This window comes from Dama dama, chromosome 14 (genome assembly GCF_033118175.1).
Source record: "Dama dama isolate Ldn47 chromosome 14, ASM3311817v1, whole genome shotgun sequence".
Taxonomy (NCBI): domain Eukaryota; kingdom Metazoa; phylum Chordata; class Mammalia; order Artiodactyla; family Cervidae; genus Dama; species Dama dama.
The window spans coordinates 334,925-354,695 of NC_083694.1; the positions used below are offsets into that span (position 1 = coordinate 334,925).

At 49.4% G+C, this 19,771-nt stretch overlaps 1 protein-coding gene and 1 long non-coding RNA gene across 4 annotated transcripts in view; one reads left to right on the plus strand and one right to left on the minus strand.

The window, feature by feature from the left end:
- PPFIA4 (PTPRF interacting protein alpha 4) overlaps positions 1–19,192 on the plus strand; it is a 51,841-nt gene extending 32,649 nt beyond the window's left edge. Inside the window, exons 18-31 of the mRNA XM_061159828.1 lie at positions 367–402; positions 626–759; positions 1,061–1,227; positions 3,066–3,162; positions 3,661–3,742; positions 4,293–4,493; positions 5,164–5,226; positions 5,826–5,852; positions 7,561–7,736; positions 11,214–11,311; positions 11,968–12,143; positions 14,275–14,343; positions 17,999–18,173; positions 18,697–19,192. Of these exons, the coding sequence (XP_061015811.1) occupies positions 367–402; positions 626–759; positions 1,061–1,227; positions 3,066–3,162; positions 3,661–3,742; positions 4,293–4,493; positions 5,164–5,226; positions 5,826–5,852; positions 7,561–7,736; positions 11,214–11,311; positions 11,968–12,143; positions 14,275–14,343; positions 17,999–18,173; positions 18,697–18,746 (1,551 nt within the window). The 3' untranslated portion in view covers positions 18,747–19,192. The remainder of the gene's footprint in view (positions 1–366; positions 403–625; positions 760–1,060; positions 1,228–3,065; positions 3,163–3,660; positions 3,743–4,292; positions 4,494–5,163; positions 5,227–5,825; positions 5,853–7,560; positions 7,737–11,213; positions 11,312–11,967; positions 12,144–14,274; positions 14,344–17,998; positions 18,174–18,696) is intronic.
- LOC133068913 (uncharacterized) lies at positions 170–18,778 on the minus strand. Of its 3 annotated transcripts, none has more exons than XR_009695718.1 (5): positions 18,669–18,778; positions 14,261–14,450; positions 3,927–4,117; positions 3,466–3,595; positions 170–1,954 (listed from the first exon to the last, which is right to left on the minus strand). It is a non-coding gene; the product is annotated as an uncharacterized LOC133068913 (long non-coding RNA). The 3 variants fall into 3 exon arrangements; XR_009695720.1 differs by lacking the exon at positions 18,669–18,778 and adding an exon at positions 18,312–18,662; XR_009695719.1 differs by lacking the exon at positions 3,927–4,117.
- Positions 19,193–19,771: the final 579 nt, after the last annotated feature.

A 19,771-nucleotide genomic window follows, 5' to 3' on the forward strand; every position in this document is an offset into this window, starting at 1 on the left:
AGGGCTCACTCTCAGCTGGGTCAAAGCATTTTCTTCTTATGATGTGTATAGACCTTGGCATGCCAGGTCACCAGCAGGTCCTTCTGGGTTTGGAAAGAGCTACGTAGTTTCTTTCTTGCCCTCTCCCCTTGGATAATGCTTAAGAAACTCACCCAGTGCCCACACGGTCTTTCTTTCAGAGGAAGCCCTGATTTATTTTTTTTCAAGCCAGTTTTTTGTTGGTTTGTTTTGCTGTGATATTCTCTTCAGGCCTGTATAAGGCACTGAGTTCTATCTTCTCATCCCAAGACCACTGGGTTTCCCTTAGAGTAGACGTTCAAGCATCCAAAAGGTGAGTCCAAGCTCACCCTTCACTCTCTCTTCCAGCCCAGTGACTTAAGAAAGCATAGGAGGAAGCTGCTGGTGAGTGCTGCCTGATGACCCAGGTACTAACAGGGTATCTGTTAATTTTCCCCCACATTTCCCTTTCGACTTCTCCCCCCTGGGCCCTTGAGTCTGAGTCTGAACTCTGAGAGGCCCTGGGGCCTCCCCTCTGCCAGTCTCCACGCCCCTCCGCCTGTCTGGGCTGGGTCAGCAGGCCCCCGATCTCTCCCTCTACCCCCTGACGGCTCCACTGTCTGTTCAGTCACCAGTGTCTTGGGAAGAGAACCGAGAGGATAAAGCCACCATAAAATGTGAGACTTCTCCTCCTTCCTCACCCAGGACACTGCAGCTAGAAAAGCTTGGCCACCCAGCCCGGAGCCAGGAAGAAGGCAAGAGGTAAATGGAACAGACCGCATCTCAAGCCTCTCCATCCCCAAGTTTATCTTGTCCCTCTCTCTGCCACTGAACAGGCTGAGTCTCACCTGTCCCAGGTGTCTGAACATCTCACTTCTCTTTGAAACGCCATGAGAGAAGGACATTTCCATGTCTCTTTTGGTCCCGTGCTCTGATCATACCCCCTTGCCCTTTCAGTTCTGACACTTACTGTAAGTTCTTCCTGAAGTCTAGCTCCCATCTCTCATGCTGTAATTAAGTATATTTCTTCTCATCCCACCCCATCCTGGCTGTCATCCTGTAGTGCTTTGGAGGATCCAGGCAGCAACCCCAGCAGCAGCAACAGCAGCCAGGACTCCTTGCACAAGGGTGCCAAGCGCAAGGGCATCAAATCATCCATCGGCCGCCTGTTTGGGAAGAAGGAGAAAGGCAGGCTGATCCAGCCGAGCCGGGATGGACCCACAGGCCATGGTCTCTGTCTAATCCTAGTAAATGGGTGTGAGTAGGGGAGAAGCAGGAGGGTGTCCTTGGATCCAGACTTCTCTGCCAGGGACCAGGAGCAGAAGCCACAGACACCGAGATTCCACTCAAGAGAAGCAGTTTTCTGTCAGAGCTGTTTCACGGCTGGAAGGGCTGCTCCATGAGGTGGTAGTTCCTGCCATGAGAAGTGCCAGGCATCAGATGGATGGCTGTTTATTTGGTGTACTGTAGAAGGGCTTCCTGTATCAAGTGTGAGGTTGGGCCTCTGAGGCTTCTTCCAGTTTGGAGGTTTTCTAGTGTACTGTGCTCAGGACCTTCAGGAGAAATTTCTTGGATTTTTTTTTTTTTCCCTAGGAGAGTCACTTGTTAATTCCTAGTATATCTTCCCTCCAAGACTCAAAATATCATAATGCCTAATCATAACTTTGTAGACACTGTAGTCAAGCAAGTACTTGGGCAAGGGTAGCATTATTAACACCTCTATGATAATATAAAGTTCCAGTGTGTGCTTGGCATGTAGTAGGTACACAGTAAATGTTAGCTGTCTTCCTGTCCCCTCCACTGTTTCTTCTTTCCTTTCTTCCTTTCCCTCCCTTCCTCCTTTCATTGCCCTCATCTATTCAGTTATTTGCTCAACAGATATTTATTAACTACTGTAGTAAGCAAGGCTTCGTAGTAGGTATCAGAGCAGTAGTCATTCCTTCAAGGAGTTCAGTTTCTAATGAAAAAGAAAAAATTAAGAGATGATTCCAAAACAATATTAAGATAGCAATATGCTCTGGGTGCTTCTGGAACTCAGAGGTCAGTTATGGAGCAGTAGGAGTGACGGGAGTGACTTTCTCTGCTGGGTAACACCTGGGAAGAAGCTTGAAGGCTAAGTGGGAATTAGCCAAGAAGAAGCATTTGTGTGTGAGAGGGGAAGGAGGTGGGTCTGAGAAAGATAAAGATTCGTGGGTATGAGGGTTTTGTACATAGCTGAATCTTTTCAGAGTGGGGAGGGAAGGGTGTGGGAGAAATGGAAGAGATGGGTTTAGACCCTGGGCTGGGGCTAGCTCATAAGGGCCTTGCAAAATACATTATGAAGCCAGCCACAGATGGGAGGGGCCAGGGCTGAGAAGGTCTGGCAGTGCAAGAGGCATCTTGTGTTGAAGCCTTATAATTTCCTATGTTCCCCACACCATGTTGGCACCTAAACCTAAAACAGCATTGCAGATTGATTTCTGGATTACCCTCTGCCCCCTCTATACTTGTGAGAAGTGACTGGGACTTAAATGAATTCTACAATGCTGCCCCTGCCATGAACTCTGGCATCAGTTCAGGAGGTCCTTAACAGAAGACGACAGAGCCATGCATGTTCCATTTTGTGATTTGTGCAAGTGAGTGGCCCTGAGAAAGGGGCCCAGACACACATCTCTGAGCATGCCTGTTTCCCCACCCCAGCCCAGGCCAGGCTAATCCTGGCTGAGCTCAAAGCCCACTCTGGCTGTCCGAGTTTCCTTTGCAGCTTGGTTTGGAGGAGGGACAAGTTCTGCTAGGATTCTGCTGCTGTTAGGGTGGAACAACTTCTAACCATCTGGCTGGAAAACACTTCCAGAGCTGAGGCCCCAGGGGAAGGCTCTTTGGGCTCGGGGTGACCCACTTGATGCCACTGTGGGACCGCCGGGTTGTAGGGATGTTGTGTGGAGGGTCCAGGAAGAATGGGTGGTCCCCTCAGGCCCGTGGGCTCTCCTGTGCTGAGGTGCCTCCTGCTGGTCTGCTCTCTGGTCCTGACCCAGGCCTTGGGAGGAGAAGCAGAGGACCTAGCTGATACGCCGTCTCTTCCATTCTAGTTGTACTACTAACAGACTCTGAGCTCGGTCTGCAGGAGCCCATGGTGCCTGCCAAGCTGGGAACCCAGGCAGAAAAGGACCGGAGGCTGAAGAAGAAGTAAGAACCACAGGCTAGGCTCTGCCAGGGTGGGGTCCAGCCCTTCACTAGGGGGTCGTCCCCTAGGACTGCTATGGGACTGAGCTCAGGCAGTCAGAGCCCAGCAAGGCCCTATAAAGGGCCTGAGTTGGCCTGGTCTAAGTGGGGGCTGGGAGATTGTTGTTAGGATGACCTGAGCAAGGAGAAAAAGGTGCTTTGGGAGAAGGAGACAAGTGTGCTACGACCCAGCACCTGGGATCTCTGACAGAACAGACTAAAATATCTGTGTTTCAGGCCATGTGCAAACAAACTGAAAGCCCTCACCTCTAGGAATGGATAGGTGTTGCTCCTCATGTCTTCCTGTTACGCTGTTTCAGCCATAGAGCAAAGGTGGCAGTCCTGTGGTGGGAAGCTGGGGTAATGGGAGTCCACATCTTGGCAGAACCCATGGTCCCTGAGAGTAAGCATGGTTGAGAAAGAAAAAAGGACTAGTGAGTCTGTTGTTGTTCTTCCTGAAAGACACCAGCTGCTTGAAGATGCCCGGAGAAAAGGAATGTCCTTTGCCCAGTGGGACGGCCCTACTGTGGTCTCCTGGCTAGAGGTAAACCTGGGCAAAGGGAGTCCAAGGCTACTCGGGTCTGGTGGGAAGGATGCGTGGGAAAGGACAAGGATTCCTTAGGCACAGGGGTGGTATTTCTAAAATTTTCCCAGCATGTTTCTCCCCTGCCAAGTGCAATTGCCATATCTAGCACTTAGCCAACACGCCTTTCTCCAAACATACACACCTGTTACTTTGGAGGACATAATGGATGTTATATTCTGATGTTTCTCAGGTGGCTAAGTCTGGGAATTAATCATCACTGAGCCATAAGGCTTTCACAGGTGGTTTCACTTTTCCTATAGCTATCCCCAGGAGCTGATCACCCATGCAGTGTTGGTAAAATCCCTTCACCTTCCCAGGCTTCAGAGTTTTCACCTGTAAAATGAGAAAAAGCATTTGGTGATGGTCATCTCCACATGTCTAAATTCCTCTGCTCTGCATTTGCTATTCTGGGACCATGGATGAGGCCTGACCATTGCCTCTCAGTATTGAGTGAAGCCCAGATCTCGGGGAAGGGGCTGAATTTACTCTCTGTGCCTCATATCTGCAGCTCTGGGTGGGGATGCCTGCTTGGTATGTGGCAGCCTGCCGGGCCAACGTTAAGAGTGGCGCCATCATGTCAGCCCTATCGGACACAGAGATCCAGCGAGAAATTGGCATCAGCAATGCCCTGCACCGGCTCAAGCTCCGGCTGGCCATCCAGGAGATGGTGTCGCTGACCAGCCCCTCTGCCCCGCCCACCTCCAGGACTGTGAGTGGCCTCTCCCTCACCTAGAATATTTTCAGAAGCCCTAGAATAGTGTCTGCAAAGTTTCCCATGGGTCATTGGGAAGATGGTAGCATTGATTCCTGCCCCTTACCTCCTGTTCCCACAGAGGGTCCCACCTGGCCTCCAAGAGGTGGTAGCACTGATTCAGCAGGATCTCAGTAGGTCTAATTCGCTGCCTCCCACATATCACCTATGAGCTCCATCTCCCCAATTCTTCCTCTGCCAGTAATTCTAGATCTTTGGGCAGAGTTTGCAAACAGGGCCTTTGTGGGAAGCAGAGGGAATAGGGCATTTGTAAATTCTGGCCCTCCAACCTTTCCAGAAGAATGTAAACTTCTCCATAGAGGCCCAGATGAAATCTTTCACTGTGGTCCATCTCTGTGATTGGGTCAGTCCATATACCAGATTCACACCATTTATTCATGTTCATTCAGAAAACATTTGCTGTATACTTCTATGTGCCAGACACTGTGCTAAGCAGTGCAGACACGGTGATAAAAGAGAGCTGCTCAGAGCCAGATGCAGAATTCTGGGCTGGGCCTGTGGTAGGACCTGGGGAAGGCAGTTCTGTCCTTGTCCTTGGGGCTCTCAGCCTAATGGGGAGCCTAGACACCCCTACACAGGACCAGCTAGGTTTCTTCTCTGCCTGCAGTCTTCTGGGAATGTCTGGGTCACCCATGAAGAGATGGAAACTCTGGCAACATCCACTAAAACAGTGAGTCAGGCCTTGGGTCCCGGGTCTGGGGTTAGGACTGATGACTTGCATGAGGATGAGGGGAAGGTTATAGGAAGTCAAAGGTGGTTGCAGCTGATAGAATCCCCTGAGGTTGTATTGAAAGATTGGGATCCCTGATGTTTGATGGAGTTCTGCTCTCAGAGTGGTGGGTTGGTGGGAAAGAAGCGAGAATGGAAACAGTTCGTGGGGGTGGGGGTGCATCCCAGGGGGCTCACAGGCTCACGATAGCCTCCTGATGTACTGCAGAGAAGAGGAAGGCTTGGTAGCATCTTGCCCCACTACAGGCATGAAGCCAGTCTTTGCCCTTGCACTGGATCCTTGGGAGGAACAGGGAGGGTGATGAGGACCTGGGAACATGGCTGGCTGTGATTCTGCCACACACACATTTGATCCCCTTTCCCTGCAAACACAGGCATGTGCACCAGCCTTCTGTGCTGAAACTATCCCAGCAAGCTTTCCCTAGTCACCCATCCCGCTGCTGGGGTGTCTGCTCTTTCTTCCTGATGGGGCCATGGGTGGAGGCTGCCAGGTTTCTTGACTTTGCCTGTTTCCCCCTGACATGCTGCACTTGTTCCCAGGACAGTGAGGAGGGAAGCTGGGCTCAGGTAAGACCCTGTCCCCTCATTCAGAACCAACCCGCAGCAGTTTGGGGTGGTGTTCTCCCAGCAGGTTTGCTCCTGGAGGACTCTGAGCCCTGGTCTTTTAGGTCCCTCTTCACACGAAGAGCCCTGGGCACAGGTTTTCTCCTCTGCTGAAGCCCCACCTCCTTCCTTCCTCAGTCCCCTTTCGTTACCTCTGATTTTTACCATGGCGGGTGAGGAGCCTTGGATGGCTGTGCCCCCAGCATGCCTGCCTCTTCCCCTCAGTTTGACACCCTTCCCAGGAGTACTGAGATCATTTGTATGAATCCTCTTCCTCTTCCTGACCCTCTCGGGGGTACCCCTGGTGAGCTTAGCAAAGGGCTTTCATTCATTCACTTAGCAAGGATTTATTGAGCAGCTACTAGGTATTAGGCCTTGCTCTACAGAAGTAAGCAAACTTGGCCTCCTGGGGTTTATATTCTAGTGGAGAGATAGACAGTAAATAAACAAATAAATGGACAGTACGTCAGATAGATATGAGTGCCATGAATTAAAATGAAGCACAGAGCAGCACTGTTTATACTTACTGGGCAACAGCAGCAATAGTAGACTGGACTGATCAGTTACAGTATATTGTCACAGTAAAACACTATTCAGCAGAGGAAGTAAATGACTCACACATATAATGTAATGTGAAAAGTGTAAGTCCCCAAAAGATTTTCTCTTAAAACTCACAACCAAGCAAATGTAATTATATTATTTAAAGAAGTACACATCAGTGACCATAAGAACAAATAAAACATTTTCTCAAGCAGGGGAATGATAGAAAACTCAGTAGAGGTGTTTCCTCTCAAGGGAGCAGGACACAAGCTGGGGAAGACACAGGGATGGAGGCTGCAGTGGATAGACGTTAACTTCATTTTTATGCTTCACAATGAACATACGCTGCATATATTTTATATGCATCAACTATTTTTATAAAAGATAATGAAGATAAAATTTTCATTTCTAAAAAAATCAGATTAGGTAAGGAAAGAGTGATGGAGGTTGCCATTAAAATTCCTTCTAAGGATAGATGGTCAGAGAAGTCCCTGCCTGCAAGGCAGGAGGCAGTGGCTAACTGGAGCAGGCCTCTCAGAACCAGACTGGGTAGGGGTGGTGCACTTGCTGTGTTGGGGGTGGGGAGGCAGCATACAAAGGACCTAGAGGATTTCTGGAGAGACCACAAGCCTTAGAGAAGAGCGCTGGCTATTCAGGCGCAGCTCACCTTACTTCATTTTTTTTTTTTACATCTTTAGTCAAACACAATCCCTTGTGGACCATATGAAGACAGTTTCCCAAGAAAGACTGGCTTTCTTAGCCACTCTGCAGGTCCTCTCTAAAGCAGCCTGACCCTTTGACTTAGCAGGCTTGTGGCTGACTAATCAGGGAGGCAAGTCTGCCTTACAGCACCACAAATGCCTTTCAAAGTTGATGGGAAGGATTTCCTATTATTTGCTGCCTAGATAGATGCTTCTGTTCATTACTGTAGATAATTGATAAGTGAGTGTAAATACAACATTTCAGGATTTTAAAAATTCCATTAAAAATCCCCACCTCCCACTTATACCAGCCTCTCAGTGAAAGTAAGCTGAGATTTTATTGAATTGGAGTAAGATTTCTCTCAACTATATGCTAGCTGCAACCTGCTGACACTGCCTTTGCCCCCATCCTCCTCCATCTTGTCCTCCAGACCCTGGTCTATGGGGATATGAACCACGAGTGGATTGGGAACCAGTGGCTTCCCAGCCTGGGGCTCCCCCAGTACCGCAGCTACTTCATGGAGTGCCTCGTGGATGCTCGCATGCTGGATCACCTCACCAAGAAGGACCTGCGGGTCCACCTGAAGATGGTGGACAGCTCCCACCGGTGAGCCAGGCTGGAACCCAAGGCCGCCTCCCAGCACAGGTCTCCCCCAGTTCTGGGGGTCTGTCTCCAGGAATAGAGGTGCTTCTTTCTTTACCAGTTTGGGATAGTGACAGATCTCCATTTAGGGAAAGTCAAATCTTTGTCTCCACTGCAATTTGAGGGTTTAATCCTCTCACCTCCAGCTCATAAGACACAGTCATTTCTTTTTAGCTTCACTTTGAAAAATTTCCTCATAGATAGGAATTTAATTTCTTGTCACTGGGCTTGGTGAATTCCCTACATGTATCCCGAGAAGACTCATATTGAACCCAGCATCCATTTTAGGTGCCTGATTCCTTACAAGATCAGAGGAAGGTTCTGTCTGAATTCTTGCTCTGCTGACATCCTAGATCTGAGCCTCTCAGCTTTAAACATACATCCTTTTGTCCAGGAAGTCATCCAGTGTTCTTCTCTTTGTTGACAGATCTGTGCAAAAGTGTCTGCAGTGGGGTCACCAACTGGTAGCCTGAGGGCAGAATTTAGCTCACTAATGTATTTTGTTTGGCCTACCTTATATTTTTAAAATTATGACTTTAGTTGCCAACATTTAAACACTAGGAAATATTACACAGAATTCTGGATGTCTGGCTTCTCTTGAAAAACAGGATCATGGAAACAACCAGCTGGAGCTAGGGAGGCAGCCCTCCTAAAACATGGGTATCCCCCAGGTCCTCCCAGCCCCTCCAGCCTGCTTCACTCATTTGAAATATATGCTTGACCCCAGCTGGCATCTGCATGGGAAAGTAAAGTAGGTGGTAATAGTTCCAGGAGTTTATAGTTTTTAGGAAGTCCTTTTTAACATTCAGCTTCACATCATACCAGCTACCTGAGCCAGGTCTATAGCCTTGAGTGGTTAATGTGTCAAAGGTTACAGCTGAGAGTGTGTGGCTTTTCAAGGTTCTATTTGGACTGCAGGTGTCCCTTGGTCTCTCCAACTCATAAAGAACAAATTATATTTGGAAGAGATTAGTTAGCCTCCATATTTTTATGGGTGAGGAAACTGAGGCACAGAAAGGAGTAGCAGCCCAAGGTCACTCAGGGATACTATCAGAATGCAAGTTTCCCGACGCAAACCCAATTCTCTTGCCACCATGCTGGAGAACCTCCTGTGCTGGGGCCCTCAGCTGTGTCTGCCCTCTCCCGTCACCGCTGGGGCTGAAAGGCACTCTTTCGTCTCTGTCAGTCTGGGAGGCTGCCAGACCTAGCTGCACCTGTCCCCGCTGAGTGATTGATGGGGCTGGGGAGAGAAGGGCCATTGCCCACCAAGCTGAGATGTGCCTCGGCTGCTTCAGGATCTGGTAGCCCAGCCTTATGGAAGTCTTCCTCTGACCCTTTGCCCAGGTCCCAGGAGAGACTCTCAGCCTATACACACGGTTCCAGGTGCAGCCCCAGATCGTCGGTACTTCAGAGTTAATGAAGCATTTCTACATTCCTTACTACCTCAATTATGTCTATAACTGCTTTCATTCCACGCAGTGTTTCATAAGCATATTCTCATCTTTAAAAAATGTTTTTTAAGTTATAATTTTTTAACGATGAGGAAGGGATATTTAAAAACTTCTTTCACAGATGGAGAAAACAAGTCCAATAGAGATTGAATGTCACCAGGTCTCAGTCAAGTGGCTGCAGAATGGGGCCAACATTCTTTCTTGACACCTCACTGAGAGCTCTCTTCCTTAGACCATAGTATTCTATTGGGCAGGTTTCCATGAGAATCTCCAATTTTGATAGAACACACACAATAATCAGCAATGTCCTCCTAAGAGTGGTTCCATTGTTGAGTGCCTCTTATATTTCAGGGGCTGGGCTAAACCCTATCAGACAGGATCACCTTTAATGCTCACGGTGATTCTGCAGGAGAAGGACAACCCCCATTTCACACATGCCGAGTGCCGCTCAGCTGGAGAGTGCCACAGCCGGCATTCAGACCCAGACTGATCTGACGCGATGGGCTTTATATTTCTGCTATACCATACAACAGCTTTCTGAAAGTCATAGGAACTGAATTGAAATTACAGTAAGATTGCAATTAGACAGAGGCATTTCCAGTTAGGAGGTCTGTGTGCATCTGCCCTCCTTCCAGGGGACCAAAAGGCTTAAAGGGCATGAGCCAGAAAACAGTTCCTAGAAATGGTGTCTCTGAGCTCAAGGGATTTTTTCCTAGGCAGATGGGCTACCTGGGTAGAACTGAGGTAAGAAAAGTAGGGAGCAATCCAGCATAATTCAATCTCACAAAGTAATGACCTCAATGATAGTCAAAAGCAGTTGGAGTTGGGAGAGACCTATTTTATTCCTCCACTTTATAGATGATAAAATCCAGAGAGGCTGAATGACAGAGTAGTGTTCAAGCTTAAAGAACACTACAAGGAAAGCTGCTCAAGGTGGAATGAGCTGCATTGAGAGGTAGTGAGTTCCCTGTCACCAGAAGCGTTCAGGCACAGGTGTTCATAATACTCAGAAGGTTGCTAAAGAGGTGACTCCTGCATTAGGTCGGAACTTGGACTGATAGTGTGTGGGGTCCCTTCTACAGTTTTTGGGTTTTGGCCTGGCTTAATCATTTTTCACTGAGTACGTACTATGCACCAGGTACAGTGTAAAGTACTTTAATAGTATATGTGAATTATTTCATGTAATCCACTTAGCATTTATGATGTTTACATTTATGGACTGTGTAAAGCACCATTCTAGGGATTTAAGATACATCAGTGAAGAAAACAAAACTTCCAGTTACATTGTAACTGGGAGACATAGCAAGGAATTATAAATATGAAGAATATTAATAGATAAAAGGTGGTAGGAAAAACATTAGACCAGAGTAAGGTAGGTTGGGAATATGGGCTGGGGGTGATGCTGGTGATGTTGCAGTTTTAAATCAGGTGGACAAGGTAACTACTCAACTTGAAATACATTTGAGCAAAAACTTAAAGGAGACAGGAGAGTGAGCCATGTAGCAGTCTAAGGGGGAGGGATGTCACAGTCAAAAGGAGCAGCCACTGCAAAGGCCCCAAGGCACAGAGGCCAAGCAAACCTGCCGTGTCTGAGGAACAGCAGGGCTGTCAGTATAGGGGCAGGTCATACCATAGGCCGTTTTAGGGACTCAATGAAATGGGCACACAAAAGAGTATCCCAGGGGTCTTTGTCATTTCAAACCCTGGAAAGGGAGGGACATGTTGCTATCATTCAAAGAACCTTCCTTCATCAGTCAAGCTCACACCCTGGCTGAGAGGGAAGACCGGTAGGGTAGGCAGCGAGAGGGAAGTAAGCCTGGAATGGATCGTGTCTAAGCCCTGGGGAAGGCAGAGAAGGAGCAGGCGGGGATGCTCTTTGTGCTGGAGGATGTAGGTCTTGATGTGCTGTGACTGGTGCTGGACATGGGGCAAGGGAGGTAGAAATGTGACCCCACTGAGGCTCTGGCTCAGGGAAGCTGTGTGCCTGCAGAACCAGTCTTCAGTATGGCATCATGTGCCTGAAGAGGCTGAATTATGACCGGAAGGAGCTGGAGAAGCGGCGGGAGGAAAGCCAGCATGAGATCAAGGGTAAGCCTGTCGGGTTCGGTGGAGCCTCCGCTGAGGGCTGTGGAAGCAGCCTGGGGGGACGAGGGCCTGCCGCAAGGACCCGGCCTCTGGCTGTGGGAAGAGAGGAGATCCAAACCTGAGAGGGAAGGCAGAGCCTGGAGGGCGACACAGGCTCTGCCCAGAGGATGCTGCCATCTGTTGGAGAAGAAACAGCCCCTGCCCAATCAGCTGCAACCGTCCCCACCCCACACACAAGACAGGGCCACCAACCAGACAAATGCAAGGATGTGAGAAAGTGCTCAGAGAACTTGGCGCTGTGGGTAGGGTTTGACCAGAAAGAAAGGCAAGTCTTAGGAGAGACCCTAAAGGTAGAAAGACTAAGAAAAGGGCCATTCCTGCCTAGGGACAGGGGATGCCTGATACAGGGGCTCTGGGGAGAAAGCCTATTGGCCTGAACCTGCAGCCTGGCAAGAATGGAGTGGTATGGGCTGGTTCTCCAAGAGCTCAGGTGCCAGGGAGGACAGAAAGAAGATGTGGAAAGTTGAGGGGGGTGGGAGTGGGTAGGAGCCAAGACAAACAGGGTCGACTGGGGCTCTGGGTCCAGGAACCTCCATTTCTGTCCCTGGAGAGGCCTTGGCCACACCTGTCTCTGCTCCTTTTCTGCCCCCACCCTCCAGATGTGCTGGTCTGGACCAATGACCAGGTAGTTCATTGGGTCCAATCTATTGGGCTCCGGGACTACGCAGGAAACCTCCATGAGAGTGGTGTGCATGGCGCTTTGCTGGCCCTGGATGAGAACTTTGACCACAACACACTGGCCCTGGTTCTCCAGATACCCACACAAAATACCCAGGTGGGCATCCTTGTCATCAGTCTCAATCTCGGTCTCCCTTTCCTCTTGCTTTCTCTCCCTCTGATATGCATAGGTTTCTGGATTGGTGGGAGGCCTGTCCTAGAGGGCATCACAAATGTCCTCAAACCTCCAAGTGGTCCTTGTGCATAACCAAGTTCCCTAGGAAAGAAGTATTCTTCACTTACAGAACACGCTCAGCACAGGCCTGGTGCCACTGCAGTGGGCACCTCCCATCTCCTCCCAGCTACGTCATTGCAGTTGAGACTTTTCCTCGACTTGCTTTTCTGACCTGACTATTCATAGAGGAAAACGAATAGCCCTAGCCCTAGGGCCCAAAAAGACCAGAGAACCTGTATCTCCTTTGTTTCCCATCCTAGGGATCTGCCTCTGGGTCCCTAGGTTTAAGAAAGCTAAATATACCAAATAACATAGCCCAGAGCTTCTCCATGCCAAGGCTTTGTCTCCCTGTCAACAGCTCAAAAGATTAGACATCTCCTTCCATTACATTTCATATTTATTATGGAGCTATCATCTAATAATATATCTAAATTTTCTTGAACTTATTTATGTTTGACCTTTTTAACTTCCTGTGGATAATGGACTCTAGAATTACTACCTGTTGTGTAAAGTACTTCCTGATTTTATTTCTCCTACATGTAACTCACATTGGGCTTCCCCTGGGGACGAGAACTGCCTCATCCTAATTGTCTGTGATTTGGTACAGATGTTTGTTTTTGACTAGTTCTACTTTCTGTCGTTTCATAAACCCTGACTGTGCTACCTCTGGGTCTGAGGCTTTGTCTCTCCAGACAGAGTGGTCCTAATTCTTTTAGCCTTTCTCACATAGACTTGTTTCCATGCCCTTATCATTTTAGCTACCCTTGTCTGGACTGTTTGCAGCTGTCATATATCTTCTGAAATTCAACCACCAGAGCTGCACAAGCTATTCTGGGAACAGACAAGTTTTTGCTTGTGCAAGGTGGTGCTGAACTGTCTCGTAACTTTGGTGGTGTATTGGCCTTTTAGGGGTGATGGCGGCACACAAGCCCAGGGGTGTCCTGTAGTCTCTTTGCAGTGACCCATCCCCACCAGTCAGAATGGATCGCACAGATTCCCCTTGTTCTCCAGGAAGAGCTGAGATTTTCCCCACAAAATGCAATTTCTCCATGAATGTCCACCTCCAGCTTCACTGGTCGCCTTCTTGCCCACTTACACAGCTTCATAGTCATTTTTCACTACCCAGGGGAACAGTGTCATCTGGATACTTGAAAATTAACTGTGCATCTCCTTTTTGATCATTTATAAAAATATTATGTTCCCATTACCAACAAAGACTGTCCTCACAGAATTCTATGGTTAGTATTTTCTACTCAGAAATGGGCTTTTGTCTTGATTCCTGTCTCTACATACATCCAGTTTTTGTGGATAGCAGTCCGTCTGTAAACAGTAGCAGGGCTACCCCTCTGTTGCTCTCTAACCATTCTTATTTTTCTGACCCATTCATTTAGCTTAGCTATTAAGGGAAGTAGGATCTGATCCAATATGGAATCCTTCATTAAAAATGGTTAAAAATATCTGGCGGCAATTTTGAAAACTTCCTTGTTTCTGGCATTTCTCAAATCTCCTAGTGAGTTAAAGTACTAGGAGGCCTACAGCAGGCCTTTATGCCCCACGCAGCATAAGGGCTACCGATATCCATGACTGAGCAGTCTCCTAAGTTAAACTGTTTATTTGGAACCTCACAAAATACATTTATATAATCTAAATAAATTAAATCTTTATTATCCATGTTCTCCATGCATATTTACCCCTTCAGAGAGGTAGTATGCCATGATATTCCCTTACAGACAAACTGTTGGTATTTTCCCCCAGTAGGTGAAGCCTGTCCATCCATGTGTTCTATAGTTGTTTTTTTTTTTTTAATTATAGTTTTCTAATTAGCGCCATATGAAAAAATCCTAAGGTTTACAGTTTCACTTGTAGGAGGACACCAAGGTCAGGCCTAAAGGAACAGTATCAAAGGCCAATGGGAAAACCCCATCTCCGCCCTACGAAACAGGTGAAAGATGGTATTAGAAGTCATTAACTATAGCCCCTCCCTACTCTCCCTCTCTCACCTTGTGGACTCTAGGCACGCCAAGTTTTGGAGAGAGAGTTCAACAACCTGTTGGCTTTGGGCACAGACCGGAAGCTGGATGATGTGAGTACCTGGCTGTGAACTGGGGACCTTGAAGATTTGGTGGTCACTGCTGGTTCATTGAAGTTCATGAGTTCTTCTTTCCTTGGGTTGATGACTGGTGGAGTAACCTAAAAGAGGAGAGCCATAGAGGATGGGGATGATGTCAGGGGGTTGAGGAGGCAGAAACATGCCTAGCAATAGGCCTAGAGAAGTCTCGATGAAACTCCTTCCTTGAACCTCTAGCATTTTCGAACTCTGTGCCCCAAACCTCCTAACAACAGAAGCTCAGAGGTTTCCCCCAAAGGCCATCTCTTTGGGATCATACCTTTTACTGTATCTCTTGCTGCTGCTAAGTTGCTTCAGTCATGTCCGACTCTGTGCCATCCCAGAGACAGCAGCCTATCAGGCTTCTCCGTCTCTGGGAGTCTCCAGGCAAGAACACTGGAGTGGGTTGCCATTTCCTTCTCCAGTGCATGAAAGTGAAAAGTGAAAGTGAAGTCGCTCAGTCGTGTCCAACTCTTCGCGACCCCATGGACTGCAGCCTACCAGGCTCCTCCGTCCATGGGATTTTCCAGGCAAGAGTACTGGAGTAGGGTGCCATTGCCTTCTCTGACTATATCTCTTAGACCTCCTCTTTTCAGTGTTGTCAGCAAAGCACATCTCCAGCCTGTTCATAAAGTTTCCAACCTGTCCAGCAGTGTGATTGTTTGGAGGTGGAAGTTATGCTGAGGTCATTCAATGACAAGTTTGCTCACATGTTCCTCAGTTCAGTGTGACATAGTTAAACACATGGCTCAGGCTGCTATCATCCCAGCTTCCCCTCTAGTTTTACTCATATACCCTGGTCACTGAAGAAGCAGTCCCTTCCAACTAGATTTTGTCAGGCCTTCCTCTCGAGTTTAGGCTGGACTGTTTCTGGGAACACTCCTAAGCCCTGGCCATAATGCTTCTGTAAGAGATGCCCGCTAACACACAGGTTTCCTGAGGACACAGTCCCCTCAGTCTCTGCCTCGTCTCCCCTTCCTCCTCCCTACTCACTTTCCTATCATCAGCCTTGCCTGCCCTCCCGATCAGGTCCACCTTAGCTGCCTTGATTCCAAACAAGTTAAAAAAGAGCCCAGACTATTTATTTTTAATTTCTCCATCTTCAGTCAGATCTGCTGATTCCCATTTTCTGTGCAGCTTCCCTTTGTTTGCACCTCTACCCCCATCAGTGCCTCTCTTTAGACTTCTGGGCCTCCTTATGGGACAACCATTAGCGTTATCTACTTATCAGCTAGTCTTTTCTTGGTTGGGTTTAACAGAGATAAAACCTGTTTGTGGAATGACTACTCTGCCTGGGTAGATAGGACACACTCAGAAACACACAGAATTTGTAAAGGGGTGTTTTCTTCATAGAGGTACCTTGAAATTTGGAGTGTGTTATTTACCATATACACACACACACAAGGACACCACTAGGTGTCCCCGTTCTGAGATCTGAATCTTCCCAATGCCCCTGCAAGGAGGACCTTCCTACTTATTTCCCATACACCAGGATCTAAGCTTTCTTTGATATAGTTTTCTCATAAATCTTTGAATGGTGCTTTATAATTTAGAAAGCTCTTTACTCCTTCAATCCTGACAAAAATAGTCTTTGAATGCCTACTCTGGGCCAGGCATTGGGCAAAGCATGGTAGTGAAGTGATGGCAGACATTTTATTTTATGCTAGTAATAATCACACAAGACAGGTTATTATCCCATCTTACAGATTAGATTGAAGATCAAAGAGGTAACTTGCTGTCACAGGTAACTTATCTACAGTCATAGGCTGGTATGTGGCAGAGCAAAACTGGAGCAAAAGTGTATCTGATTCCTGTATTCTTTTTCCTACATTCCATTGCCTCCTAAAAGTGGAGATACCAGGCTTCAGACATTGAGGTGGAGTTATTGAGTAGGTGATATTATCTTGGCAATGTAGTGGGCTTTCTGGGATGCAGTTGGGTGTAGGGCTGGAAAGAAATGATTCTTTAAAAGGAAGCTTAAAGTAGAAGGCCAAGTCCCATGAATAATATGAGATTTGGGGCTATGGGGGAGTGGCAGGGGGGAGGTTGCAGATCCAAGAGCCCGCCTCCTGTCCAGCCATCTAGCACATCAAAAGCAATCTCGGGCTATCTCTTGGAACTGTGTTCTCTGACAGTTCTGGTTCTGTTTCCCTTCTCAAGTTTTAAGGCCCTGGAGGGCTAGATCCAGTTCTCCTGTATGTGGATAGCAGGACTCAAGGGAAATGAGGAGATGGCAAACAGAAAGAACACCTGAATGTTAGAGGACGGGGGAGAAAAACAGAAACAAGACCTTAGTGTTGGCTGAAGGTGGAAATGGAGAGAAAGCATGCACAAGAGAAGGGTCTCAGGACTAGGAAAAGGATAAGGTCATAGGGAAGACAGAAATGATGAAGAAAGTTCCTCATAAACTCAGGGATGGGATGTGTGCATAGGGAGCCAGCTGCCATTTAACAATTATTTATTGAGTGCCTACAGTGTTCCCAGACACTACTCAGAAGCTGGGGAATATATTGGTTGAAACAAAAGAACAAAATCTCTGTCCCATGAAGATTAAAATTTGAAAGTGGAGGTGGGGGAGAGAAAGGAAGACAGAAGAAGAGAAATAAATTGATGACATAATCCCATCAGTACATTTAAAAATGCTATGACAGAGATACATGGTGCTAAGAACTGATGGGAACATTTGCCCTACTTGGGGCAGGAGCAGCAAACCTAATGGGGCTGGGAGAGGTTGTTGAGGTGAGAACTGGTGGGCTGGTGTCTCTCAGTCTGGCTGGTAGCACTCTATCTGCACCAGTTCTGCCAAAACAAGGGTTGAGGGGTTTTAGGCATGGCTGCCAAGGATGGTGGATGTGGGCTCCAAAGGGTGGGTTGGGAGGCTTGTGCAGAGGGACATCCTGTAGGGTTATGGCTCTGGGTGCCCTTTGGCAGAGATAGTTATTTTGGAGACTTGGCTGGCAATAGAGCAGGCAGATAGCAGGGGGCTGTCCACTGCCTCCTTTGGAGGAGCCTGTTTAGATTGGCCATCTACCTGACCTAGCCCTGTCACTGCTCTCCCCGGATCCCAGGGGAGAGGCAGCCTGCACATTTATAGATAATGAAACTGAAGCTCAGAGAGGTCAGCTGTGAGGGTCACATAGCTAGTAAAATGGAAGCCAGGTCTCCTGGCTCCTGACCCAGCACTCCTCCAGGACACTGGGGCTGCAGCCAGAATGAGTCTCCAGAAGGGCAGGAAGGAGTGCACGGAGGCTGGCTGGTGACCACTTCCCATGCATGAGGCTGACAGGAAGAATACCTTAAAGGCCAGTGGGCATCCCAAGCCCACTTTGAGATGATTGAGGCGACAGGGAAACTGAGTTAAATTGCAGGATGTCAGATTTAAACAGAGGGGACCCCACCTCGCCTAGAGACAGGGAACTTCAGAATCGCAAGGACTCTCCGGAGCCATCCTCTTCGTTCAGTCGAAAGGCTGAGGGCCGGAAATGGGACGTGACCTTGCTCTCTCGTTTCTGAAGGGAAAGGTGCCCCTAGAACAGGCACTGGCTGCCCTCCCAGGCAGGGAGGGAGGGCGGCTGTAGCGCCCTAGCCCCGGGCCTCTGCGCGCCCCCTCCCCACCCCCACCCCCGTGCAGGGGGAAGAAAAAGGACTCCGCCGCGCGCCCTCCTGGAGGAAACGCTTCCGCCCGCGGGACCCGCACGGCCGCGCCCCGCTCAGCGCCGCGGCCGACACACTCCCGGCAGCCTTCCGCACGTCCGCCGTGGGGCCCGTGCCGCCTCCACCCCCGCCGAAGAAGATCACGCCTGAAGGTGAGCGGCAGGCGGGGCGGAGCGGGGCCGGCTCTGGCGCTCAGGCGAGGCCGAGGCGGGGCGTGCTGCTCCGGGCAGGCGCTGCTAACGCGGCAGCGGGCGGGAGGGCCCCAAACTGCTAGCTGTGCGCTCACTAACCCGTCGCTCTGTGTTCCCCGGCGGCTGTCCGGACGGCGGGGGCGTGGAGACTGGAGACCCCAGCAGTGCGGACCTACTCCTGCTGAGCCCGCCTCCCGCCCCTGGTCCTTCGCGGCTGTGCCCGTGGCTTGGGGTGAGGGGGCCGGGCCCGGGGCGCAGGCGCTCCGCGGCCCGCCGTCCGCCGGCTCGAGGCCTCCCAGCGCCTGTGGCTGGCAGGCCGGCCCTGCTGCTCCAGCGCTGCTCGCACCCACTGTCCCGCTTGCCCTTCCTGTTTTCTCAGGCCTTGGGCGCTTCGAGCTTGCAAGCACGCCGCAGATACCTTGCAACTCGTCTCCCAGGGGATCGCTCCCAACTCACCGCGCAAATGCCTTTCTCTCTCTCTCAGCTCGCTCCCACTATCTCTACGGACACATGCTCTCCGCCTTCCGGGACTAGCCACAGCCCCCGCAAGGCCAGCTTCCTCCTGCTTGGTATCACAGGCTCGGATAGACCTTGCTGTCCTGCTGGTTCCCCTTAACTCCCAGAGCTCCTAGTCTCCTCTCTCAGAATATATTCGTCTACCCCTCAGCATCCCGCTACCCCAAGTCCACCGTGTGTCCCTCGTAAGGCTCTCTGGGATGTGTCTGGGTCTCCTGGTGGTGTGAGGCAGCCAGGTCGTCCGTGCTTGTGGGTCTGCGGCAGGGAGAGGAAGGCAGCTGGAGATAGATGGATGGACTCCGCCTTCCGTCTTCTGCATCTAACAGGTCTGGACTGCACTCTCCACCGGAGACCAGGACGCAGCACCAAGGGCTGGGGTGGCCCTTCCAAGGAAAGGGAGCTTCAGACTTCTTGCTTGGGTCACTTGACATTCTGGTTTCTGTCTGTCTCTTGGTTGCACTAGATGGTCTACGTCTGCTTTTGGCACCCCCACCATTTTCCCTCCCCCGACTCATCCGCACCTTGTAGCTGCTGCCTCACCTTCAGGACCTCTTTGGGGGCTAGGAGGAGATGTAGACGGCCCTATTCTTCCTCAGGATGATGAACCTGGGAAGAAGGAAGGCTCAGATGGAGATTCTAGGCCCTGGTTTAAGTTGAATCCCAAACATCAACATAAGCATGGGGAAATTCAGCCCTCCTGCCCAGTGAGAGGTTGCAGGCAGGTCAGCTAGAGGGAGATCCGATGTCCTGTGGTAGCTCTAAGCCCAAGTGGCAGTGGGAATTGCCTCCTGCCCTAGCTGTAGGGTAGAGCTGCTGCTGGGCTGGAGGGAGAAGGATCTTGGCTCTGGGGCAGAACAGAGCTAACCATGCGCTGCCAGCTATGCGCCCAGTATTTCTTCCCTTGCTGTCCCCCTCTGACCCAATTCTTTGATAACCCCAGCCCTTCAAAAATCTACCTAATGAGTGGATTGAGTATATATTAATACGTTTACCTTAAAATCTGGTTTGGGAAAAAGGTAATCTGAGGCTTCCTCCCCCTGATC